Source organism: Lynx rufus, unplaced genomic scaffold (genome assembly GCF_022079265.1).
Source record: "Lynx rufus isolate CCGP_SWC_20201006 ecotype Redwood Valley unplaced genomic scaffold, mLynRuf1.p SCAF_9, whole genome shotgun sequence".
Classification (NCBI taxonomy): Eukaryota; Metazoa; Chordata; class Mammalia; order Carnivora; family Felidae; genus Lynx; species Lynx rufus.
The window spans coordinates 15,655,459-15,680,694 of NW_025814897.1; the positions used below are offsets into that span (position 1 = coordinate 15,655,459).

The following is a 25,236-nucleotide window of genomic DNA, read 5'->3' on the forward strand; positions in this document are numbered from 1 at the left end:
ATCCTTCCGGGACTTCCTGGCCTGGTTCCCCACAGCCAACACCCACGGTCGGAAGTTCATTCTTCTAGATTAAATGGGGCAGGTAAGCGAATGCCTCTCTAGCCCAGCCTGCCCGCCATGTGGGGCGGGAGACTTGCTGTTCACTGGTCTCCGTAGGGTAAATCCTGAAATGCCAACAGCTCTCCCTTAAGTTGCCCCCGACACCCTCACCTCTAAGGTGCCCGAGCCAATTCTTCCTCCAGTCTTAGTTCATAATCCTCCAGAAAGGCCGTTTGGTCAAACAAAGGCAACGTGCAGACCGATTCTGAGTGCCAGCATCCTGACCTTCCCCTTCTGTCTGTGAGCTCATCGAGCCCCTGGACTCTGGGGCCAGGGGCCCCAGGATGGGCCATCCGGATGGAGGCAGCAGGCGGCCAGGGACAGATTTCAGTGGAGTCACACGCAAGTCACTCCTGGGCTTAAGGAAGTATGTTTGGTGAAGAGCCATCAAGGAAAGGCAGAAAGAAACCCACACCAGGAAAGGGCAAGGCTGTCTGTCTTCCTCCAGGGGGTGAGACTGGCAGTGGCCTGACCCCCCCAGACCAGTGTCTAGTGGCCAGGACCATGCTGGCCCTGAGGGATCGCCCCCATTACTTGCCAGTCCCCACGCAAGCATCCTCAGCTGCCCTTCACCTCTCGGCCACCAGGGGTCAGAACAGCTGCATCCAGAGTCGCGCTGAGACCCAGCTGGGGACTTGGAGAAAGCCGCTCGGTGTTCATCAAAAGGCAGTAATTTGCTTCTAATGCCATCTCATCTATTATTTGTAATTTTTTCCAATTTTACATAAGTTTTACATTTTATACGTATAAAAATATATGTATCACGCCCGCATACATAGTAATAAGATGAACACTCATAACTTAAAAACTAGAACTTTACAAGCACCTGCTACATTTACCTACATTTTCCTCCAAATCGTCCCTCTGCCTCACTCCCAGAGGTAAACAGTATCCCGGACAACGTATATCCATACATTTTTTTCATCATTCCCTTGTTCTTCCTCAAAGAATTTTTTCTTAATGAAAGATAAAATTCACACATCATGAAACTCATCATTTAAAAATGTACAATTTTCGGGGCACCTGGGTGGCTCAGTCGGCTAAGCGTCTGGCTTCAGCTTAGGTCACGATCTCACGGCTCGTGAGTTCGAGCCCCACGTCCTGTCTCCCTCTCTCTCTCTCTCTCTGCCCCTCCCCAGCTCGTGCTTTCTCTCCAAGTAAAAACATCCAAAAAATTTTTTTTAGTAAATACAAAGCACGCAATTCAATGGTTTCGGTATCCGCACAAACCTGTGCCACCATCATCACTAACTCCAGAATATGTTCATCACCGCAAAAAGAAACCCCATACCCACTAGCCATCGGTCCCATTCTGCACCCCGGCCCCCAGCCCCTGACAACCACTGACCTACTCTCTGCATCTGTGGATTCGCTTATTTTAGACACTTCACGTAAAACAATCATACGCTATGTAGCCTTTGGCGTCTGGCTTCTGGGATTTAGCATCACGTTTTCAAGGTTCATCTATGTTGTGGCCCGTGTCAGAACTCTGTTCCTTTTTATGGCTGAGTGATATTCCTCTGTATGGCTATCCCTCCCACTCTTCTTCAAAATCTATTCGTCATGCACATATTACGCGGGTCGTGGAGCTTTTTTGAGCTTTGTAATGATCATACTATGTTGTTTGCAGTCTTCTGGGACTGGCTATTTTTGTTCAACATTGTTTCTAAGATTCACCCATTAGGACATGTAACCTTCGGTTCATTTCTTTCCAAAGTTGTGTAGTATTCCACTGTGCAGCTTAATTGGTTCACTCTCCTCTCAGTGGAGATCTTTTTGGCTTTTCCCATTTTGTGCGATTATAAATAACGCAGCTGTGAACATTTTTATGCGTGCTGCACAGCGTAAGACGCTTTTTCATTTTTTTTTTTTTTTGCCATCATTTTCACATGGAATACTTTTTACGTCGGAACCCAGTGCAAATACATATTCACGTATACCGGGGATAACAACATCACAAAACAACTCTTAACCTTAAAATGAATGATGCCCTCTGACGGTTTCTGTTCTGATTCCCTTTTTAAAATAAAATGGTTAGACCCACTAACGGGTCATACTGCAGTAGGAAGATGTATATTCTAGAGACAGGCCTAGGAGTGTGGTCACTGGGTTGTATAGTACAAGTTGTCAACCTCACAGAATACTTTCGGATTGTTTCCCAAAGCGGTCATCCCCGTTTCGACACCCCACCACACCACCTGCGTGACTGTGCCTATCCCTCGGCATCCTTATCCACACTTGACGTGGTCAGACTGCTTAATTTCCGCCAATCTAGAGGTGTGAAATACGGTCTTAATCTGCTCGCTCATTAAAGGAGTCGGGCTTCTGTTCCTTCATCGGTCATGTGTCTTTCAGGTCTTCTGCTCACTTTGCCAATGGGTTGGGCATTACTAGTATTATTCAGGTGTTATTCTGGATATGAAATCTTTGTCACGAAGTATTGCAAAGGTCTCTTCCCTATTAGCGGCTTTTCATTTTTTGTTGTTGTTTTTCAACGAACAGAATTTCTGAACTCTAACGTAACTGGACGCAGTGTTGTTTTTGTGCGTGTCTTGTTGAAGATACCCGTCAGCCTGAGTCAGAAAGAATTTTCTTCTGGACATATTACAGCTCCGCCTTTTACATTTAAATCTTCATGTCACCCAGAACTGTTGTTCACGTGAGGCAGGAGGCAGGGATCAAATTTTTACTATTCAGGGGTGTATCTGCTACTACAACTTCCCTTTCGATCTAGGGGTCGGTCTGTGTGTCCCTGCATCCGAATCCGTGTCTCCATTGCTACAACTTGACAGCGATCTTCCCGTGGGGTAGGAGAAACTTCTCCTCTCTCCCTCTTCCCCCTCTTCCTTCAGGAATATCTTCCCTCCTCTTTGTCTTTCGCTCTTATAAATTTTAGAATCAGCCTGCCAAATTCATCTGAAGCTGTTGGGATTCTCACTGGAACTGAGACAGTGGATCTGAATCTTGAGACTCCTATCCAGTCTGCCTTTCCATTTGTACATCCTTTTCAGCGTCTTATATTGGTTTTATAAATGCTTTCATATAGGTCTTGCACATCTCCCATGAGATTTATCCCTAGGTGCCTTATGTTTCTTATTGCCATTTTAAATGCAATCTCATGTGTGTTTTCTAATTTTCGCTGGTACAGAGAAAGGCAATTGAGTTGTACATATTGATCTTAAATCCAACAATCTCACTAAACTCTGTTAATATTTCGAGTAATTTACTTACAGATTTCCCCTGGGTTTTCTCTGTCGATATATCATCTGCAAATGATACAGTACTGTTTCTTCTTTGCCAATGCTTACACCGTTGGGTTTTATTTCTGGTCTTCTGTACTGCTAGGCCTTAGAGTAAAACGTAGAATAGAGGCAGTAATACAGGACACATACACACACATGCAGTCTTATTACTGGTTTTTATTTTTTACTCGTATTTCATTTGTGTGTGTGTTTATTTTTATTTCTTCCCAGCTTTACTGTGATGGGACACCTAACATCGTGTACGTTTAAGGGATGATGATTTGATGCATGTTTATGCTGCCACATATTGCCACAATAAGGTCAGTTAATACCTCCATCACCTCACATAATTATCTTTTGTGTGCATGGTGAGGAATGATAAAGAAAATATGGCATATATATATATATATATGTACATATATATAATGAAATATCATTCATTCAACCATAAAAAGAAGGGAATTACTGATTTTAAATAGATTTCTTCTAATGTTTTATAAGTGCCCCTGTAATCCTGGTTTTCCAAGATGTTTCTGTTTTACATTAATTATGAATGAATGTTCGGGATCTACAGCTTTTAACCTTTAATCCGTCAACGAAGTAAATTATGTGCATGGGTTATCTAACGTCAAATCATCCTTACACTACTGGGATAAAACCAATGTATTATTGTCTTCCTAATAAATTGTTGGATTTGGTTTGTTGCTATCTTGTTGAGGTTTTTGCATTTATGTGCGTAAGATTGGGCCATAATTTCTATTTTATTGTGTTGACCTTGCCCGGTTTGGGGATCATGATAGTCCTGGCCTCACAGAACAAGTATTTCCTCTCTTGCTATTCCCTGGAAGAGTTTGCAGAAGACAGCAATAATCTGCTCTGTGAACACCTGGTAGAATTGTATGACTTAGTCTTCTCTTTGTGGGAGGATTTTCAATTGCCTTTTCAATTCATTAATGGCCATGACACTCTTCAGATTTCTCTTCCTCTGGAACATATTCAATGAGTATAATTTTTTATAGCAATTTGCCCTTTTCTGCTTTCAAATTTATTATCAGAAAGTTGCTGATAGCATTTTATACTTACCCTTAGAAATCACTAACTTCTGTTGGATCTGTAGTTATGTCTTTTTCTACATTCCTAACGTTGTTATTTGTGACGACTTTTTTTTTTTTCATCAGCTCCACCAGATGTTCACTCATTGTATGTCTTTTCAAGAACCTGCTCTTGGTTTTGCTGATCCTTTTTACTGTGTTTTAAATGATCCTTCATTCTGCCTTTACATGTTCTTTGGGTTCATTCTATTATTCTTTCTTTATATTTATCTTCTTATGTTGGATACCTGGTTCATTAATATTTAGCTTTTCTTGTTTTCTTTTTTTTTTATTTTTTTTAACGTTTATTTTTGAGACAGAGAGGGACAGAGCATGAACGGGGGAGGGGCAGAGAGAGAGGGAGACACAGAATCGGAAGCAGGCTCCAGGCTCTGAGCCATCAGCCCAGAGCCCGACGCGGGGCTCGAACTCACGGACCGCGAGATCGTGACCTGAGCTGAAGTCGGACGCTTAACCGACTGAGCCACCCAGGCGCCCCCTTTTCTTGTTTTCTAATATCAGCATCTAAGACTGTAATCCTCCAAGTGCTACATTTACCCCAACACATGAACTCTGAAATGTGGCTTATGGCTTATGTTAAGTTCTTAGTACTTTAAATTTGCACTGTAACCTCTTATTTGACCCAAGTGTTATAAAGCGGTGTGTATGTTAAATGTCCAAAAGTATAGTGATTTTAAATTACTTTCATAATTGACTGCTAACTGAAATGCACTGTGGTCAGAGAATGTGGTCTGAGGATACAGATGCCTCAAAATGTATTGACCTAATATATGGTTAGTTATTCTAAAAATTATATTCCATTTATTAGAAGACTAAAAATTCCTTCATTGTTGGGAAGAAAGTTTTATGTGCCTATCAAATTAAGATTATTAAACTGTGTTGTTTAAATTCCTACACACTTTATTTTTTTTGACTGGCCTCTCAACAATGGAAATAGGTGCTTTAAAGGATACCTCTATGAGGAAGGATTTATATATTTATCCCTGTGTTTCTTATAATATTTAACAGAAAAATTAAAATTGCTATATTGTCCTATGGGTTGGATTAAATTCTATTTCACTTTCCACCTTCTTGTGTCCTTATGTGTTGTACGTATAGTTTATCATCTTGTAAATGGCAAAGACAGATTTAAAAAAGCTTTTTTTCTTAATTCCACCTGATAATTTTCTATTAACTATCAAGTTTAGCCCATTTAATTTTATTGTGACTATTGATATATTTGGTCTGATTTGTTTCTCTTTTGACCTTTTTTTTTTTTTAGATTTTTTTTTTTTCTTATTCACTTTCTCCCTCTACTGGTTAAGAAATTATACACGCTATTTCTAGTCCTTTAGTGGTTACCTTTGGAATTTTACCATGTGTGTTGGCTACAGACTGAATGTTTGTGTCCCCCAAACTCATATATCGAAACCTAATTCTCAATGGGATGTATTTAGAGATGGGCCTTTGGGAGGTGATTAGGTCATGAGGGGGAGTCCTCATGAATACCATTAGAGTCCTTACAAAAGAGAGCTCTCTCACCTCTCCCCCCAAGTGAGGCCTCAGTGGGAAGATGGCCATCTGTAAACCTGCTTTGCCAGCACCTTGACCATGGACTTCAGCCTCTAGAACTGTGAGAAATAAATTTCTGTTGTTTGTAAGTCCCCCAGTCTCAGGTACTCTGCTGTAGCAGCCTGAGCAGACAAAGACAGTCTTTGATTTAACAAAGTCTAAAGTTAAAACGTATCATAGTTACTGGGTATAACACCCTTCCTGAAAAAGACAAAAACACAAATCACCTCCCTCCTAATACATGTGCTATTGCACAACATTTCAGTTCCGTTTTCGATTCTATGACATAGACATTAGAATGTATATTTCATGGAAACATGTTTGTTTAGATTCACTCGCATGTGTGGTAGCCGGCCTTCAAGACGGTCCCCACTACCCCCTGGTATTGCACCCTTGTGCAGTCCCCTTCCACACTGCACCATCTGTGTGACCAATAACATACAGCAGAATTGATATGTCCCTTCCAACAAACAATAGATTATAAAAGGCACGATGGCTTTCTTTTCTTGCTTGCTTGCTCTCTTGCTCTCTCCCTCTCTCCAACTGCTTGCTTTTAGGGGAAAAGGCGTCTGCCGTGTCTTAAGGCTCCTCCAGCATCCCTGCCGAGAGGCCCACGTGGCAGAGAACTGAGGGCCTCAGTTCAGAAGCCCGCCAGGAAGGAGACCTGCCATGAACCATGTAAGTGAGCCTGGAGGCAGATCCTCCAGCTTCCACACGATCCCCACCCCTGGCTGACAGCCTGACTGCAGCCTCGTTAGTGACTCGGAGCTGAACCACGCAGCTCAGCTGCTCCCTCGCTCCTGACCTCGGGAACTGTTTGAGAGAACTAATGCTGTGGTTGGAGGCTCGTTTGTTATGCGGCAGGAGATAACCGATACGTTGTATTTACTAACTGATTTCTTCATGATTCTTTCTGCTGAACCTCAGCCATGCATCAAGACCTTTTCTTCACTCCTGAAGAACATCTTTTCACAATTTTCTTTAACAAAGATCTACTACTTACAAACTCAGGTTTTGTTTACTGAAAATGTTTTCATTTCACCCTTCCGGTGGACAAACTCTTAGGGGAATCCCAGGAATTCTGACCTCCTAATATTCCGGCCTTGGTGTGATGCCCTCCCCCTGAGTGGGGACTGCTGCTGGGACTGGCTGCTAGCCAGGAGAGGGGATGTTTTTTTTGGGGGGGGGGGGGTTAATGTTTAATTTTTAGAGAAAGAGAGAGGGACAGAGTACGAGCAGGGGAGGGGCAGAGAGAGAGGGAGACACAGAATCCGAAGCAGCCTCCAGGCTCTGAGCTGTCAGCACAGAGCCTGATGCAGGGCTGGAACCCACGGACTGCGAGATCACGACCTGAGCGGAAGTTGGATGCTTAACCAACTGAGCCACCCAGGTGCCCCCTTTTTTAATTAATTTTTTCAATAGGAGAGGGATTTTTGGCAACAGGGTCCCTCCTAGGAGCAGGAAAGACACATGTTAAGGGTTCCAGGGAAGCAGTTACTGCCATGCCTTCCCCTCAACTCCCCCCAGATCCCTTTCACAGCTGCTGAGGTTCAAGTCCATCCTACAAACACACACTGAATTCTAGAAAGAGCCACACTCTTCTGGGCTCTGCAAGGGATACGTGGGTAAACAAGATACAGCTACGGCTTCCAAGGACTGGCAGGGTTTGGAAGCAAAGGGCTTGAGTACATCAGCAAGTGCGAAGAGAGCTTCAGGAGACATAGAGACTACAAAGGAGGGTCCATCGGGGCAGGGAAAGGGGGAGCAGGGATTACCACACGGAACCTGGAACGTTCCCATGGGGGAGCTGACATTTCAGCTGGACCTCGGAAGGAGGATGGGATTCTGATGGACAGGGGCAAGAAGAGAGAAAAGCCAGGGCTCCCTGGCAGAGGAAATGACATGAGCCAAGGCAGTGAGAAGCAGAAATGGGAGGCAGGGATAACAAACAGTACTCAATTCAAGTTCAGTTCGAGTTGAGCCTCGAGGCACTCCTTGGATGATGGCTGCCTGAAGTGGCCACCTCACCTCAGAAGGATTCTGAATGAGGTCCATCAGGAGAGGGGGCCTGGCCCCATTGGTAATGTCTGCACAGCACTGGAGGGTCCGGGACAGCAATCTGCCAAGTACTGGCCATTTCTAGAGCAAGATACCCTCCAAACAGTGAACGATCCTGTTGAGCGAGGCATGAGGGGTGGGTGGTGAGAATTCTGATAAGTCAGATTGTGGAGGCTCTCGAATGCCAAGCCGAAGAGTAAAGACTCGTCTTTGTGTTCCGGAGAAAACATTTCTGATCAAGTTACAGTGTGCTGAAAGAAATACTGTTACGGATTTGGAAAGTGACCAACTCCCCGTTCCTCCAACCTGCTGCCCAGGCCTGGCCTCCACCAGCCACACCTCAGCACAGGCCTCCTCGGGGTGACTCTCGGCCCCTGCGCCCACTTTGCAAAGTCTCGTCGGTACCGTTGGCATTGCCCCTGAGTCAAGTGGCCAAACACACACACAGAGCCTCTGCAAAGACACACAATGCCCTTCTCTCACTGCCGCACCAAGAAACCCCAGAGGGGCCTCCCCTCCCTCCCACACAACCGCCCCTGCGCGTGCCACGCCCTCCCAGTTACCACACATTCATCTCTCCCAGGAGGGAAGCAGGGCCCTCTGGGGCTGGCTAAGGGTGGGTGCGGGAGGGGCAGAGAAAGAGGCAATAGAAGTGAGAAGTCTCATTTCCGGGCCACAGAGTCTAAGGAGTAGATGGAAGAAAGGAGGGAGGGATCTCTGGAAGAGGGAGAAGCAAGGCTGAGTTGGGCAGAGCTGGGAGAAAGGGTTCAGGAACCCACATTAGCCTCCAGATGCACGTGAAGCCCCGGAACCCTGCCTGGGGGGAGCCCGAGGACCTGGCTCTCAGGGACAGGGTCTCAGGACAGTGGGGGGAGGGGGCGCGGGGGTGGGGTCCTGGCCCCCTTACTCTGCTGCTCCCCAGCTCTGAAATTCTACACCATCTAGACCACCCTTCCCAGCGGGGGGGGGGGGGGAAATAGGACCAGCCACGTTTTGCTTCCTCCGTGGCCCGTGGCATCTTATGAGAAAGACTTCAGGTTTCCAGTGGTGGTTCTTCTCCTCCTTTCCACGTTCACAGTTACCTCTATGTCGGTAAACAGCTGACATTTCAGGTGACAGCAACCCTTCCACGTTAATTTCGCTCCCCGATCTTCCTGCCTTTTTGCACAGTTGCTTTCTGCATGTGCGGGAGAAAGCAATCAGAAGAGTTTCTCCGGCGATTATCTTTCCATTCTGAGTCACATAATTTCACATAATTGCTGGGTAAAAGCTGCTCAGAAAAAGAAGCCACTGGTTGATGATATAGCAACATATGCTCTATTATTTTTGATTCCATGCAGCAGTGAGGTAGATCAGAATACCCAGTTCCATTGTGAAAATAACTCCGAAACAACCTCCCTCTAAAGCGCACAGCCTCCAAATTACAGTGGAACTTGATCATCTCACGCTCACGCCTCTCTCCCTCCGCCCCTAAAGCCTCGAGCCCTGTCCAGTGCATCTGGCCTGCCTGTCTTTCTTCAGGCTCAGCCCATCAGAAACATGCCCGGAGGGATCACTGACGCCTGAGTCCTGGCAGGATCCCCAAAGAAACACGAGCCCCACCCCCCACTCCAGACAGGACATGCAGGATGGGACCCGTTTATGGGGCCACAGAATGCCTGGGCCCCACTGTTTAGGCTGACTGGTCACCCTCGACTGTGTAATCAGATGCCAGGGGACACGACTTAGCCTGTGATGTATCCAGATCTCTGCAACAAAGAAGCCCGCTAAGAGAAGATTCCACTGTGTATAAATAGGACGAAGCCAAGATGTGAGGTTTACCAGATGGGGCTGGAATCACAGCACGCCAGGGTCAGAATGATTGAGATAAAAGCTCTTACTTCTCATTTGAGGAGACCGAGGCCCCAGCAGAGCAGTGACGCGGCCAATTCACACAGCTAGCCAGGGCACAGAACCGTCTGCGGCTCCCGTCTGAGGCTCTGGTGGGCTCGGACAGGGAGACGGGCAGGCCAGGCCTGCAGGACAGGAGGCCACGAAGGCAGCCGGGGAGGAGACAGGAAAGGGGTTGCACCAGAGCAATGAGAGGGGGCGGGAGGGAAGCACCTGACAGGCTCCTCAGCTCTCCATTAGAAGACCACCTTTGACTGAGGACATTCAGGGGGGCAGCGCTGGCTTCTGGGAGGCGAGAAAGAGAATCACGTCCAGAAAGACCTTCCGGAGGCTTGGAGCCCCACTCTTAGTCTCTCAACAGGGGGGCAAAACACAGGAAGGCAAGAAAAGAAAAATTAACCGTCCTTTCCAATTATCCCGGCCATGCCATTTGGCTGATCTTGGGGCAGGTGGCTGTTACCTACAGCCTAGATCTGGACAGCCTGAGGCTCGGCGAAGGACCAAAAAGAGAAAAGGCCCAGGACTAAAAAACGTCAAAGACAAATTGGTCTGACTTACTGACAGAGAGGTGGGTTCTTCAAGTTCCTAAGACACTGGTAAGTCTGACTGTTTGTCAGGAAAACAGGACCAGACTGTCTGATCTATTTGTGTCAAGATCGTATTACAGACGGGGCGCTGGCCCCAGCAGCCTTTTCAGGCCTCCTTCGCCTGGGATTCTGTGAAAGGGTCGCGTGTGCACCTCGTGAGTGGTACCAAGAGTTCCAATGACACGTGCTAATGGATGGGGCTCGGGGAAGTGGCCGGCACAAGCCAGCAGATAATGCCCACACCCGTGCTGTACCTTGGTGAGAACGCAGGTGTGATAACGCCTCCGTGCTGGAAAGACTGGAATGTTCTTGATCCTCTCGGGCACCCCTTCCCCCACTGAGGTCTCCCTGCTTCCCCATCCCCGCAGGGACAGCCAGGCATTCAGACACACCCCCACCTCCTTTCACACACAGAGGCCCTGTCCTCCCTGCACCGCTCCTCACCTTGCTGCTTCCCACCCCGGATGCTTTGGCCTAAAGCTCTCTCGGGCTTTTATGTGCCAGAATAAAGAGAAAGCAAAGAACAAAAGGACAGTCATCATCTACTTGACAGCTGTGTCTGGAAGAGCTCAAGGGGGCACTTTTCCAGGCTCCGTCCTGCTGAGCCCAGAACTCCCTTGGCTCCTTCTCTGCCACGAGGCTGTTTGCAGGATGGGGAGGGCGGAGGGGAGGGGGGGGGGGGCCGGGTTTGCTCCTCATCTCCTGTTCCACGTGACCAGTGAACCTGGAAACGGCCAGGACCACACTGTGGCCCCAAACCGCTACACTCCGGCCTTGAAGCTCCCCAACCACAGGACCCTCGGCCCCTCCCCCAAGCTTCATCATGTGTAAGATACAGGCTGGATTCCTGATCATCTTGGGCCCTCTTCGGGGAAGCTGCTCAAAATCCCCCTTCCTCATATAGCCACGTGACATAGCTGCGGCCTCCCTACCCGTAGACGCCTCTGTGCAATGTGCAGCCCATCCCCCACCCCAGGCCAGGGCGCCTCCGCCTCAGGTTCAGGTTCACGCCCACGAGCCAAGGGCGACAGAACACGGACCTCCTGAAGAGGGACGTTCAGGCCCGGGGTTCTCCCCGCAGCTCACACATGGCCCAGTCCCCACTCACATCACACACCTCTCGGGGCACAGCCTTGACGGGAGCGTGAAAAGGAAGGCGGAGGAAAGACAGGGGAGTTTTCGAGGTGGTAGGAAACAGTGAGCTCGGGGGTAGGAATAAAGAAGCGAGGTGCCGGCAATGGGGGGTTGGGGGCTGGGGACAGAGGCCTGCCGGCAACATAGCAGTCCTTCTGTGAACCCCATGGAAGGCAGTGTGAGGAATGGAAAAGTCTGAGGTGGAAAGCCCATACCCGAAGCCCAGTCTTGGGGCCTGGAGTGGCATAAGAGGCGACAACAATAATCATGATGAGTAGCCTAGGAAGTATATATTACCATCAAACCCATTTTAGAGGCAAAGAAACTAAGGTGGAGAAAGAGAGGTCCCCTGGCAGGTGAGAGCTGGATTCCAGGCTTCAGCCCAGCTTTGTGGGCTTCCTGCTGGGAGCCCAGAACTCATCCCAGGGGAGGGTCACCTATACTGTGGCTCCCTGGAGGCAGGGGAGGGGCGGGGGGGGGGCACCGCCCCAGGCAGCTGCCACTCTGTTCTTGCTCCTCCCCCAGACTCTTGGGGAGGCCACAACACGGGGGCCACAACAGAGGGCGCTCCTGTCTCAGGGTGAGCCTTTACCAACCAAGCTCCCCAGCGTCTCTAGCTTCATGCATATTCATACAGTGAACACACAGTGCCTGCCAGCTCACCCCGGAGGGAGAATTTATATTCCCTTGTTGGACAGAAAGCTGTTTACTCAGGAGGGTGATTTTTTTTTTTTTTAACAGATTACAGAATTGCACAGCTGATGAGGCTGCATTTGTGCCACACCAAGTACTGTTCTCAGTGGTTTAAATATACTAACTCATTTAATCCTTACAGGGGCTCTAGGGAGTGGCTCTGATTTGGATCATCCCCATTAGACAGATGGAGAAACTGAGGCCAGGGAAGTTAAGTAACTTGCCCAAAGTCCCAGAGCTAGAAAGTAGCAGAGCCTGGATTGGAACCCAAGTAACGTGGCTCCAGAGTCCTCGCCTTGAGCCACTCTACTCACCTGCCATTCTGCCTCTCAGTGGTTTTGTGGCCTTGAACAAGCTACTCTACCTCTTGGAGGCTTTGCTTCTGAAATGTAGAACAAGGGTAACGACATGTATCTCGGGAGCCATGAGGATGAGAAGAAATCACTTTTGTGTGTCGACAAGTACACTGGTCGGCCCACACCCTTCCCTTCTGAGAAGGGGATCTCCTTTCGGAGGGGAGAGGGCGCCTCCCCCACCCCAACCCTACGGGTCTCCTGGCTAAAAGGAGCAGGTCTGAGACGTCAGTGGTTCCCAGGGACTGTCACTTGGTGGAAACAAAGTGAGGAAGGGTCAAAGGGTGAAGTTGGGGGGGGGGTGGCGGGGAAGCCTGTAGGGGAGTCAGTTCACCTGAGGGAACAGAGGAGCAGGGAGAAGGGAGAGGGAGCAGGTCAGGGCTGGGTGTGCTCCAGCCCTCCCAGCTCCCACACCAGTGCTGTGCATCCTGTGGTTTGGCCCTGAACGGGGTACCTGCCTTGTCTAACCAAGCTGGAGTTGGCCTTCTGTTGTTTGCACTGGAAAGAGCTGTCAGTTCAGAGTCGAGTTCCAGGCCGGGCAAACAGAGACTGCTCTTTAAGCATCAGCGGCTGATAGTATGACTACTGTCACTCCCCAACTCCTTCCTCAGCTTCCCCTCCATTTTCTTCTACCTTCTCGTGGGAAATGGGGAAGAGAAAGAGAGAACGGAGCCAGGAAAGGGCCCTGGTCCCTTCCTCTCACTTCCCTCCCTTCCTCCTCCAGCCACCCTCCAATCTCTGAGGGCTCCGGCGTCCTCCTGACCGGTGGGAAAGGGCCCTCGGCCCTCAGAAGACACAGGCAGGCAGAGAGAGGGCCTGGGGAGGCCCCCCAGAGCCACTGCTTTCTCTTGCCCCAAGAAAAACTGCCAGTGTCATCCAGGGCCACAGACAGGCGGCATGGGGGAGAGCGGGTCTCACCAGGGCAGCCAGAGCTGATGACATGTCGGCCACCACAGGGCAGTCCCAACCCAGAGACACAGCAGCAAGAGAAACGGAGGGCCCAAGGTAGCAGAAGAGGAAGGAAATCCCAGAGGAAGAGAAACTGAACAGGGGAGACACCCAAAGGGAAGCTGGAGAGGAGGCTGACAAAGGAAAGACCCGATGAACCAACCAAGCGAGGTTGGCCAAGGGCAGAGTCCCGGCAGAGACCGAACGCGAGGAAGAGAGACGGAGAGACACAGGTGGCAAAGCAGAAAGGCCAGGACTGCTGTGAGACGAGACAGTCTGCTCCGCAGAAACACCAAACAAGCCTTCGTGCCACCGTCCTCCCTGCGAGGCCCTCTCTGGGCCTCCACCCTACCCCTGCATGCCCTAGGCTGGGTGCTGAGACTCACAGGCACAGGGTCAAGCACACTCATGCCTCGGGCAGCCCTAATCCCCCTGCCTCTTGGGTTGAAGGGGCGTTGGGACAAGGTACACCAGGACAGAGACTCTTCCACCCTGGACCTCCGAGTGCACCTGCAGCTGCTGTCAAAGAAACGGGGAGCACCCTTCCTGCTCCCGATCCCCGCCCACGGGGGGCTGAAGGGGCCGAGGGTGGCGATGGCGATGTTGATAACCTCATTTGCAAGACAGCCTACTTACCAGACGATTTCACAAGCACCAGCTCAAAGGAGTATCACAACCACGTGTGACGTTGGGGAATCGGCCATTTTACGGACCAGAGGAGGTGAGGCCCGCCGCCACTCGCCCGCGGCCCCGCGGCAAACGGTATCGGCTCCTGAGTCTCCGGGGGGCCGAATGCTGACGGTGCCCTTCCAACTCTTGCTGCCTCCCTGGCCAGTGTGGCAATGCGTGGGGACTAAGGGAGATGAAAATACTGACCCTGACCCCACGCCCCAGCTGGGCTCATATGATGGGCGTGCTCTCCCCCAGGCCAGAGGGGAAACACGGGTAAGCATAACGCACATTAAGTTAGATAGCTGTGTTTAACTTCCGCACGCACGCGTCATGTCACTTTCATCATCCTCACAGCGGCTGGCTCAATTCTGCGCTGTCCACTATGACCGATGTCAGGGGAGGGCTGGGACTCCGGAGCCCCCTGGGAGGAGAGGGGAGGCCCGGCCTGTCGGCCATCGCCGAACCCTGGCTCACAGTTCTGCCCCTTCACCCCCAGCTGACGCACCCTCGTGTCCCTCCTCAGCCCCCACCGCCCACAGCAGCTGCCGGGTACCCTGACGCTCTCTGGCCCGCGAACATCAGCGCCTTCATGCCACAGCCAGACAGTGTCCCACACGACCCGCAGGTGATCCCGTCCACCGGAGCTTGGGGAAGCCAACAGAACTACCAGCCCAGCCCCCAGCAGCCTTTCAGAGCGGGCCGCCAAGCTGCAGATCTCCCCCGCCTCCTTTTTTTTCTAGAATGCCTCAGAATTAGATCAGGGTATAGAACTGAACGAAAGACCACCCCTCCTCAAAAACAGATCCACATCCACAACATTGTCCCACGGGAAGATGCTTTAGCTTCACCAAATGCTTCTTTTCAAATACTATCCGATCCTAACGGTCGCGTATATTTCAGCCTGCATTCTCAGATCAGATTGCTTTCCAGACCGCTGAGATCGACCTGCATTTAGGCGGAGCAAAGAAAAGTAAGGTTGGGACAGGGCGTAACTTGGGAGAGAATGGCACTATTCTCCTTCCGGGAATCAAATTAATACGGCTTTATTGATGGCCTGCTTTTGCCTGGACAACTTAGTCATCACCGAGGGTACGACACACACACGATCACTGCCTCCAGGAGCTTACAGTCTAACAGAATTCACAGGGTCCCCCCTGCCCCCCAGCCTCCACACTGCTGTCGGACCTGACAGCTCTTTCCAGGGCAAACAACATGGTCCCAGCCATGCTCACTCCTGCAATATCTCTACGATCTGGCCTTCTCTCTCTCCCCCCCCCTCAAAATCAATAAACTTGAAAAAAAATACAATTTATATAAATAAATAAATAAATAAATAAATAAATAAATAAATAAATAATAGAAACTTTTTGGGGAGCCTGGGTGGCTCAGTCAATTGAGTGTCTGACTTGATTTCAGCTCAGGTCATGATCCCAGAGTCATGGGATCAAGCCTTGCATTGGGCTCTGCAATGGGTGAGGAGTTTGCTTAAGATTCTCTCTCTCTCTCTGTCCCTATCCCCTTCTCATGGTCTCTCTAAAATTTTTTTTTTTTTAAAAAAAGAAAGAAATGTTTTACTGTGGCGTATAAATACCTCTAAGTCTATCCATTTTCTACCCTTCCAGTATTTTCTCCCATACTTTCAGCTAAGATAGTCGACTCCTGTTTCCTGCTGTTCCCACCCCTTAGAATGCCCTTCCCTAAAGCAAAAAGAATATGAAAACAGAGAGAGACAAACCCTAAGAGACTCTTAAATACAGAGAACAAACTGAGGGTTGCTGGTGGAGTGTTGGGTCGGGGGTGGGGGGGGGCTGGTGGAGTGTTGGGTCGGGGCTGGGGGGGATGGGCTCCAGGGGCAAGGGGCATTAAGGAGGACACTTGTTGGGATGAGCACTGGGTTTTATACATAAGTGATGAATCACTAAATTCTACTCCTGAAAAACATTAGTTAAAAAATAGTAAGATTACAAAAAGAGAGAGAGAGAGAGAGAATGCCTTTCCCTAACGTGCTGCCAAAGTTGAAAAATGCTTTGTCCAACGACCCCTCCAGCCTACGGACTGAACTGCATGCTTCTTTCCCCCAGACTCAACGTGCACCTGTTGCCTGTCATTGGCACTGATCCGGCACACCGCACTTTCTGTTTCAGGCTCTCTTTAACAAGGCTCTCCTAGCTGAAAAGTCTCTGTGCCACCCCGTGACTTGCAAGAAACTGAGGCCGGACAGCCAGCCAGTGAGTGCTAGCTGACAGACGGATGTTTGAAGGAGCACAGCTGTAATCGCCAGGCCCTAGAATTGTGTCGGGGAGGTGTGGGGGGCACCGAAAACCCGGTCCTATCAACAGCAACCGTGATGATTCACACGGATCGCACGTACCCTTGATGTTGATGTGGCATGATGAAAATAGCATTCCGCCTCTGTGATTTTCCTCCCCAAAACCCATAAGCCCGGTCGAGTCATGAGAAAAAAGTCAGACAAATCCAAGGTTGAGGGGTACCCTACCATATGGATGACCAGTCCTCCTCAAAACTGTCAAGGTCATCAAAAAAAAAAAAAAAAAAAAAGGCAAGTCTGAGAAACTGGCACAGTCCAGAGATGCCTAAGGAGACAAGACAACTGAGTGGAATGTGGTATTCCAGACAGGATCCTGGAACAGAAAAAGGACATTAGGTAAAAACGAAGGACCTCTGAATAAAGTATGGACTTTAATTAATAGCAACGTATTAGTGGGGCGCCTGGGTGGCTCAGTCGGTTGAGCGTCCAACTTCAGCTCAGGTCATGATCTCACAGTTCGTGAGTTGGAGCCCCACGTTGGGCTCTGTGCTGACAGCTCAGAGCCCGGAGCCTGCTTTGGATTCCGTGTCTCCCTCTCTCTCTGCCCGACCCCCACTCACGCTCTGTCTCTCTCTGTCTCCAAAAATGAATAAATGTTAAAAAAGTTTTTTTTTTTTATTTCACTTAAAAACAAAACAGCCCCCAAGCCCATCCCATCACCTCCCACGTCTGTTCACCTTCCTGGCAAGCAGGGTGCAGCCTTGTGCCCTGTTCATGACGTCTGACGCTCCTGTAACAGAGGCCAGGCTTTTACAGCTCAGAAGCACAGAGCCAAAATCCAGCAAAGGCTTTTAAAGCTGCATTTAAAGCAAGTGTTTTGGGTCTAACCAGAGGTCACTGATGGATCTGTGGCCTCCAGAGGAAAATGCAACCTGTTCCCTTGATTTGCATTTTAAATGCCCGTCAAATAAACAGTAAACATCAATTATTCTGTTTAATAACCTAACTTGAAATGACTGGCCCCTTACAAAGTTCCAAAGAGGGGCTGATGAACAGAGAGCACTCTAAGCCTGGGATTAAGGAGACGGCAGAGGGCAGTGACGCTGTCACAGGCCCAAGGGGCCTGAGTTACTGAATTCCCTGCACTGCCCCAAGGCGGCTATAAGCATGACAGGGCACCTCGGGCCCAGACCATCATGCTGACACTTCCCAGGGTGGCCCCTTCCTCCTGAATCCCTCTCATTGTCTTGCGGGGCCTCCCCGAGTGTCCCCCTCTCTGGGTCTGCCCCCACCCTCCTTCACTCACAGAGGAGGGCGCCCCCACAGCTGAGGCCGGGAGGCTGAGCCCACAGGTCCCTGTGACTCAAAGCTATTTCTCTGGAGCCCAAACCCAATCTAGCCTGGCTGCACAGGGGGAGTGGGAGGGACAAAGGTCCTTTATCATGTAGAGAGGACTTATTATTTCAACCCAGAGGCACCTTTATCTTTAACATGGAGTTCCTTTGGGGGAAGAGACACACAGTCAAAGGAAAAAAAGAATGGACCACGCAAAGAAATAAGGCCCTTTCCTTGGAAAGGGATACACAGAGTTCACAAAGCACAAACACAGGCCTGGTTTCTAAAAATTTCCCTGGAAAGACCCCAAGCTGACCCACCAGTGGGGGCCCAGTGCCTCGCTGGCCCCCGCTATCCCTGCCAACTGTGACGATCCTCACGATGCCATCCCAGACACTGCCCCAAGAGCTCTTCCGGACAGGACAGCCCAGAGACACAGAGCAGGGCTGTGTGGCCAACTCCGGCACAGGCCAGGGATACAAGTTGCCCAGAGTCAGGGAGCAGGACTGTTGCCTGCCGGCTGCAAGCTCAGAGGGCCCAGGCCCCTTCCCCTAGGAGAACTCGATCTAGTTCCAGGGAACCTAGACGGTGGGCGGCATCGCGCAGGAGCCCGGGACCGCCCCCCCCCGGGCAGGCTGGGCAGACGTGAATGAGTCAGGCCAGCAATGGGATCACCTCCTCCACATGCCCGCTGACAAAGGCCCATTCAAGAGAGGCCAGACAAGCATTCCCGGAGGCAGAAACAGAAACTCAGAGCAGCTGCCAAGGCCAGAGGCCCACAGCACCCTGCCCACGGTCAGACCACAGTACCAGGCAGCTTGGCCAGGCCCCTTGCCCTTCCCCATCCAACAGCCCAGCTCCTGGAAAGCACAGCTCTGGCCTGCACGTCCCAGCCTGCAGGGTGCTTTGAATGTACTCACATCGTCTTGCTTCGCAGTGGCAGGGGTGGGAGCATGGGGACAAACCCTGACCCCAGGGAAATCTGCCCTGCCTCCAGATGGCAAGGGTGGGTACACGTGCATGTTCGGAGGGTTTATACAACCTCGTGTGCCTCCACTCCAGGAAGCACACTGTCCCCTCCCTCCCTGCCACAAGTCTTCCTTCCCCTGTTCCCGCTGAGCCAAGGCCCCTACCTCTTCCCACGTATGCACTGCCACCGCTAGTGTGTGTCTCCTCCATCAGACTATGAACTCCCTGGGGGTGGAGGCACAGGCTAGGCATCCTCGGGGTTCCAGCGCTCAGCAAAGCAGCCGCTCAGTAAATGTCGATTCCCCACTGCATGGATGTTCCGTATGATTATCCCTTGTGGTTATGATCCAATCCCAGCTCAGAACAACCCAGGCACCTGCACAGGCTTCTTCAGGAATTTAAAAACTTTCTCAGCGCCCCTCCCTTCCACTGCCTCGTTTCTGCTCTCTGGGGCTCTGTCAAACCCCACTCACCAAAACGCTATGAGTCAGCTTCCCTCCACTGACCTCAGACCTTCGGCATCCTCCAGACCCCGGATGGGGTCGAATTCTTGTTTTCTGGATTCTACCAGGGGAACCGCCCCCGCCGCGACGGCGCATGGGCACGAAGGAACGCACGCCTTAGGGACGCGCAGGATGCATTCCTGGGTCTGAGCGACTGGCAGGGAGGCAGTTCTGCAGGACAAGTGGGCTTTCAACACCTCCTGGTGGGCGAGGACTTTCTCCCATATGTTCAGTTCACACATGCTCACTGGACTTTCTCCAGGTGCCCAGCACCATGCCAGGCACCGTGTGGGGGACAGATCCTGCCTTTGAAGAGGTAAGGAAGGTGGAGGGGAGGCGGCGGGCCTCGTACTCTAGGCGGAGAGTCAACAGGGCATTCAGGGGGCCCAGGGGGAGGAAAGCACTTCTGTTTACTGGGAATTAGGAAAACCTATTTGCAAGAATGAGCACTGGAGAAGAACCTCGGAGGCTGATGTAACGACAGCGAGTTACTCCATTCCCATAATAATAATGTCATCACTGTTATTATCGTCACAGCAGCTAATATCTCCTGCTTACTACATGCCAGGCACCGTGTGAAGCACCTTACACAGCTCACCTCCGTCATCCCCATGCTCGTGTGACAGATAAGGAAACTGAGGCCTAGAAAGGTAAGAAACCTAGGAGGCATCAGAACCCATATTTGAACCCAAGTCCGTGCGCCAGCCTCTGTTCGGCAGGCCCGAGGGAGGGCTCGTTCCGGGTAGGACCTGAGCACAGGCAGACAGGAGGAGAACACAAGTCCAGGGATGGCCCACCTGGGGACAATGCCCGGTGCATGGCCACACCCAGGTTACGAGAGCCTCAGTGCTGATGCCCAGGCACCTGTCCTTATTAACGGACCACGGAGAGCCACGGGAGGTGTGACGTAGCCGGACTCCGTCGGCGGCACCGCCGGTCAAGTGGATCGGGGCTGAGAGAACAAGGCAAGGGACCGTCACAACGGTCTGGGTGCCAGACTGCAGCTGGGTGAGGCGAGAAGGGGTGTGGGGACCTGCGAGCACGTGCCCACGGGAGAGGGATGGCAGGTTACGTATGTGTCAAAAAGGGAAAGTGTGTGCACGTGTGAGCCCACGTGCGCATGAGTGCCGGGCCCTTCCGGCTGAAGAAGGTTGCAGAGCCTTCCTGATGGGAGGAAGGGACGGGACAAGGCGACTGATCGAGGTGAGCAGGAGGGCTCTGAGAACGAGAAGCTATTCTTTTCACGGTTCTGCTGGGTCCTGAGACGCGGCCTAATGCATCCAAGGGACTCGGCTGACGTTTGTTAAAAGGAGGCCCAAGTCAGAGATTCTGAGGGAACAGTCACATTCCCATGGCCCAGCCTGGTCCCCAGGGTCCCAGCCCCCTTCCTGGACTTCGTGCTCCGCCCCCCCCCCCCCAGCCGCTCTGAACATCTGAGTAACAAATGTGTTCCTGTGTGGGATCCAAGCTGACTTCAGACTTCCCCAGGTCAAGGTCTCACCTCCTCCCTCCTATTCCAGAGCAGAGACGATGCTGACAATTGGTTCCAGACTTTTGTCTCAGAAAGAGATATTTTGCTTCTCATCAGGCACAGAAAGCCCTGCTCAACTCCTGGGGCCACGGCCACAAGCTGGCCAAAGGCTCTCCCTCTCGGGGATTTCACAGACCCACCAAATGGTGGCCCTGGGTCTCATCCTCTGCAGAGAACACCTCTTTCAACCTTCTACCCAGCCTGTTTTAATCCTGGCAGAACAGAACAGATAGACCAGTGTCCAGGAGGGGCTGGCTCCTACACCCCGAGAGAAGAAAACCCAGTTTCAGCGTCTGGGGCAACTCCCGTAGGACTGGGTGAAAGGGGAGGCTTTCTCCAAAGGAACCAGAGACCGGACCCTCTCTTGCTCAGCTCAGCTGCAACCCTGTATTATGAAATAATGAGCACAATTTGGCACCAGGAGAGAAAAGGGCTCTCCAGATTGTATAATCTACCAAAATTAGAGGAAGAAATGGCTTAGAAATCATGGAATCGAAACCCCTGATTGACAGAGGTGGAAACAGAGGTCTAAAATTTTGGAGGCTTTCACCTGCCTGAAACTATTTCTGACTTTCACCAGAAGCCCAGTTTGTATCCAAAAGGGTATCTGTGGGATGAATGCACTTGCCCTTGGGCCAAAGCCAGGACTAGAACCTGGGTCTGTGCCTCCAGGCTCATAGCCTTTATGCTTCGGCTCTCTGCCTCCAGGGACTGTGCCTGTCACGACTGGTTTGCTTCCTCCGGGCGCTCAAGCACTGGGGCAGAAGCAGGTGGGTGATTTGTTAGACAGTGAGTCCTAGGGGCCGCCTGGCACAGTCTGCCCTCCAGATGGCAGCCAGCTAAGTCCAACAGGGCTGCGGGGCAGGGGAGCATGTGCTCTGGTTTATGGGGGATCCAGGTGGGCTGACTCACCTAAGGCTGCGGGAAGTTTCCAGGGTCTAGGGAACTGCTCCTTCTCCCCCCTCTCCTAGCCACACCCTCCAAGAAAATACAATAGAGCAGGCTCTTGGCTCACTCGGGTACCCGCCTTGGGCACCTGCCCTTTGGGGAGGGATAGCTCAGTCCACCAAGGATTGCCAGCAATAGAGAAAAGAAGGCAAGAGATGTGGGATGGGAGTGTGGTGTCACAAATCCTAGCTGAAAAGTCAGAAAGCCTCAGCCACCGCTGGGTGTGTGTGTGTGTGTGTGACTTCTGAGCCTGTTTCCTCGTCTTCACGACGTCCTGATTGGATGTTCCCTCAGGGCCCCTTGTGACCCTCAGAAATCTAAGATTCTCTTCTTCCTCACTCTAGTGTCCCTAGTAATTAATACACAGTAGGTACTCAAAACAAGTCACTGAATGAATGAATGAATGAATGAATGAATGAATGAAATGGATACTCCGTCGGTCCAAAGTGCAAGCGGAGGCCGGGAAGGCAATTCTTCCCTCTGGTGTCCACGCAGGTGTTCGCCCTGAACACCACCGAAGCCACGGGTCTTGGAAAAGCCCCAGCAATGCAGGAGCCCTTTGCAAACTGGCTTCCTCTCCCAGATGCACAGATGTGGCCGGAGGGGCCACAGGAAGCGGGGAAATGTGCCTAAAGGGGAGAGGGTGGCCTGGACCCCCAACAGGAGCAGATCGCCGGACGCGTGCCCTCTTACCGCCTGGCTCCTCTCCTTCCAGCCCCTCCTGGCCCTGTCTCCACTCGGTCCTCTTCCTGCCCTCCCTGCACCCCTCCCCCCCCCCACTTGCTCCCTCTCTCAGCCCTACCACCCGTCCTCCCTCCTTTGTGGAGGCTCTCAGCCCTCTGCTGGTCCCGGGGCTGCCCGATCCTGTTAGCCAGGAAGACTGGGGGTGGGGGGGGGGAGCCGAGATGAGACCGCCAGGGTGGGCCAGGAGCCTCAGGCTTTCTCAGGGTCCGGGCAGGGAGGGCTTTAAATTCTGGTTGTGTGCTCAGCCTTTTGAGGCTAGGACCTAGGGGAGGGGCTCCTCTCTGAGGGAAGCTGGAAGTTGCGAGTGCATTTCTCTCTACCTCCTAACCCAGCGTCCCCAGGGAGATGTTTCCTTCTGGCCTTCCCTGGGCCTTCCCTACACACACTCCCGCACAGAGCCAGATGAGGCAGGAAACTGCCCTCTCTCTTCCAGCTCGAGACTTCTCTCGAAGTACTGTGTGTGTGTGCGTGTGCGTGTTATCGTTGGTGTGAGAGCACACGCAATGTGGGAGTGGCATTGAGGGTGCTGTGTAGGATGAACTGGGTGTGCATGCGGTGTATCTGCGGGATGAGATACACGTACCTGTAGTGCGTTCGAGTGCGTGGCACGACAGAACGCGTGGTGCGTGTGTGTGAGGGACTGTGTGCGGCGCGGTATGCACGGATGGATATGCGTTTGGGGCGTTCGGGGCACGTCTGCGGGGTGTAGTGGGGGGGCAGCTGGAGCGAGGAAGCCGCCGCCTGGGTTCCAGGTGGGAGCTGGCTACCCAGGGTCTCTGAGCCAGAGAAGCCAGGGATAACCAGTCTCTAGGCAACCATGTTGGGGGGGGAGGGGAGGCGATATGGAGGTGAGGAATGGGCAGGAAAAGGAGGGAGGCTGAGAATTGAAGAGGGGTTTCCATGGCAACTGCCAGGGAGGTCACGTGCCAAAGGCTAAGTTGCGGAAACAGATACACACATCCACGCATCCACAATATGAGGGCGGCGGGCCCCCGGGGCGGGGGTCCTTCCGTAGAGGACGGGAGCTGCACACTGACCCATCTCCGAACCTGGAAATCCGGGCCCAGCCGGAGGGCCCAACCCCGGGGAGACAAAGGAAGTGGAGGAAGAAGGAGGCCACAGCCCCCCCCCACCCCCCCCCCATGTGTGGGGTTTGGCAGCAGGGGCCTGACCGGGCCCAGTTCTCCAGCACCGCCGCTCCCTGCGCCCACCCTCGGGTGCTTTCCCGACCAGCCACCACTTGTAAGAGCCAGAAGCAAGCGCCAGGAGCCAGAGGCGCCCTTCCAACTGTCCACGGAAGCCCAGCAAGACACAATGGGGGAGGCTCAGCCAGGGCCGGCCCTGCTGGGGAAAGGGGCTGGGCGTGAGGAAAGGAGAGAACCGGGGATCGGGGAGGCCCCCTGGAAGAAAACAGGATAAACAAGAAGGAGGGAAAACAACTGATGCAGACATTCTCATGAATCCACGCTCGGAACCCCAGCCCTTCTTTACCTCCCCACCCCCCCCCCCCCGCTGCCCCTCAGCCCCTTGCCCACCGCCCTGCCCCAGCCCCCACGCCACCCAAGCACCAAACCAGCCGTCCCATTTTGCATGGCTCCGTGTGTCTACACTCGCCTCCAGCCACGTCCCCGTCTTCACATGCCCACGCTCCACTCCAGTGTCCACGGCCGCCCAGTAACAAAGGGGAGGCTCCCGCTAGATCGGGGTGGGAGCTGCCCCTTCCCCTTCTCCAAAACACCGTAGCCCCACGCCCCGGGCAGAGGCGAGGGCGCTGCCGTCACCGGCTTCACCCGCACCCACCGCCTGGCGGGCCTCCCCCGCGAGAGGCCACGCTCCCCTTCCGACGCCCACCCCCCCCCCCCCGGGTTTACAGCCCCCAGCGCGTTCCCGCCGCCGGGGCTGCCGGGGGGCCCTCGGGGGCCGCTCACACCCACCTAAACAAACAAAACGCGGCAGCTCCCGGCGCCGCCGCGCTCGGTCCCCACCCCGGCCTCCTGCCGTCCTCGGAAGAAGCGCCCAACTTTGCCTCCCGCCGCCGCCGCTTACCTGCACAGCGCGGGCCCCTCGGAGACAATCCCCGGAGGACGCACGGAGTCCGAGGAGCTGGGAGTGGCGGGGCTGGGGGCAGGGCGGTGGGAGAGGCTCTCGCGTGTTTCCCGCCTCCCCTCCTGCGCAGGGCTGGGGCGGGCGGGAGCGGCGCGGCCGGCGCGGGTGGGAGAGGGGGGCGGGGCTCGGCCGGGCCGGGCTCCGGGAAGGGCCGCCGCGGTGTCACCGGGGAGCGTGGCGCGTCCGGGGTGAGGGTGGGCGCCTCTGGGGGGGGGGGGAGTGGGGGGGGGCAGGCCCCGCTCCAGAAGCAACAGGAGACGGCCGCCGAGGGGGCGGGCCCGCGCCCGGGATCTGCCGCCAGCTGCTGCTTTTTGGTTTTCCTCCGGGGACGGTGGGAAGGCAGCGAGACAAACACAATGACAGAGCTAGTGTCTCTCCGAAATAGTAAACCGAGGGGAACGGGGAAATAACCCAGCACCAGACACAGCAACCCACGTTAATTGGGAGCCTTGGCAATTAGGGGGAATGTGTACCGAAAGCATGAATGGCTGT

The 25,236-nt window shown here is 52.5% G+C and overlaps 2 protein-coding genes across 4 annotated transcripts in view; one reads left to right on the forward strand and one right to left on the reverse strand.

Moving 5' to 3' along the window:
- The window catches only part of FXYD6 (FXYD domain containing ion transport regulator 6), a 31,028-nt gene extending 6,077 nt beyond the window's left edge, over positions 1–24,951 (reverse strand). For 2 of the 3 annotated variants that reach the window (XM_047071192.1, XM_047071191.1), the window contains exon 1: positions 24,685–24,763. The gene's annotated coding sequence lies outside the window, so the exon portion shown is untranslated. Of the gene's footprint in view, positions 1–24,684 lie in introns of all 3 variants that reach the window. The other variant, XM_047071193.1, reaches the window with a different exon arrangement.
- On the forward strand, positions 13,572–15,602 carry LOC124505285 (uncharacterized). Its single transcript, XM_047071190.1, has 2 exons — positions 13,572–14,612; positions 14,863–15,602. Exons 1-2 carry the CDS (start codon positions 13,821–13,823, stop codon positions 15,292–15,294), a joined length of 1,224 nt encoding a protein of 407 aa, XP_046927146.1. The 5' UTR covers positions 13,572–13,820; the 3' UTR covers positions 15,295–15,602.
- Positions 24,952–25,236: the final 285 nt, after the last annotated feature.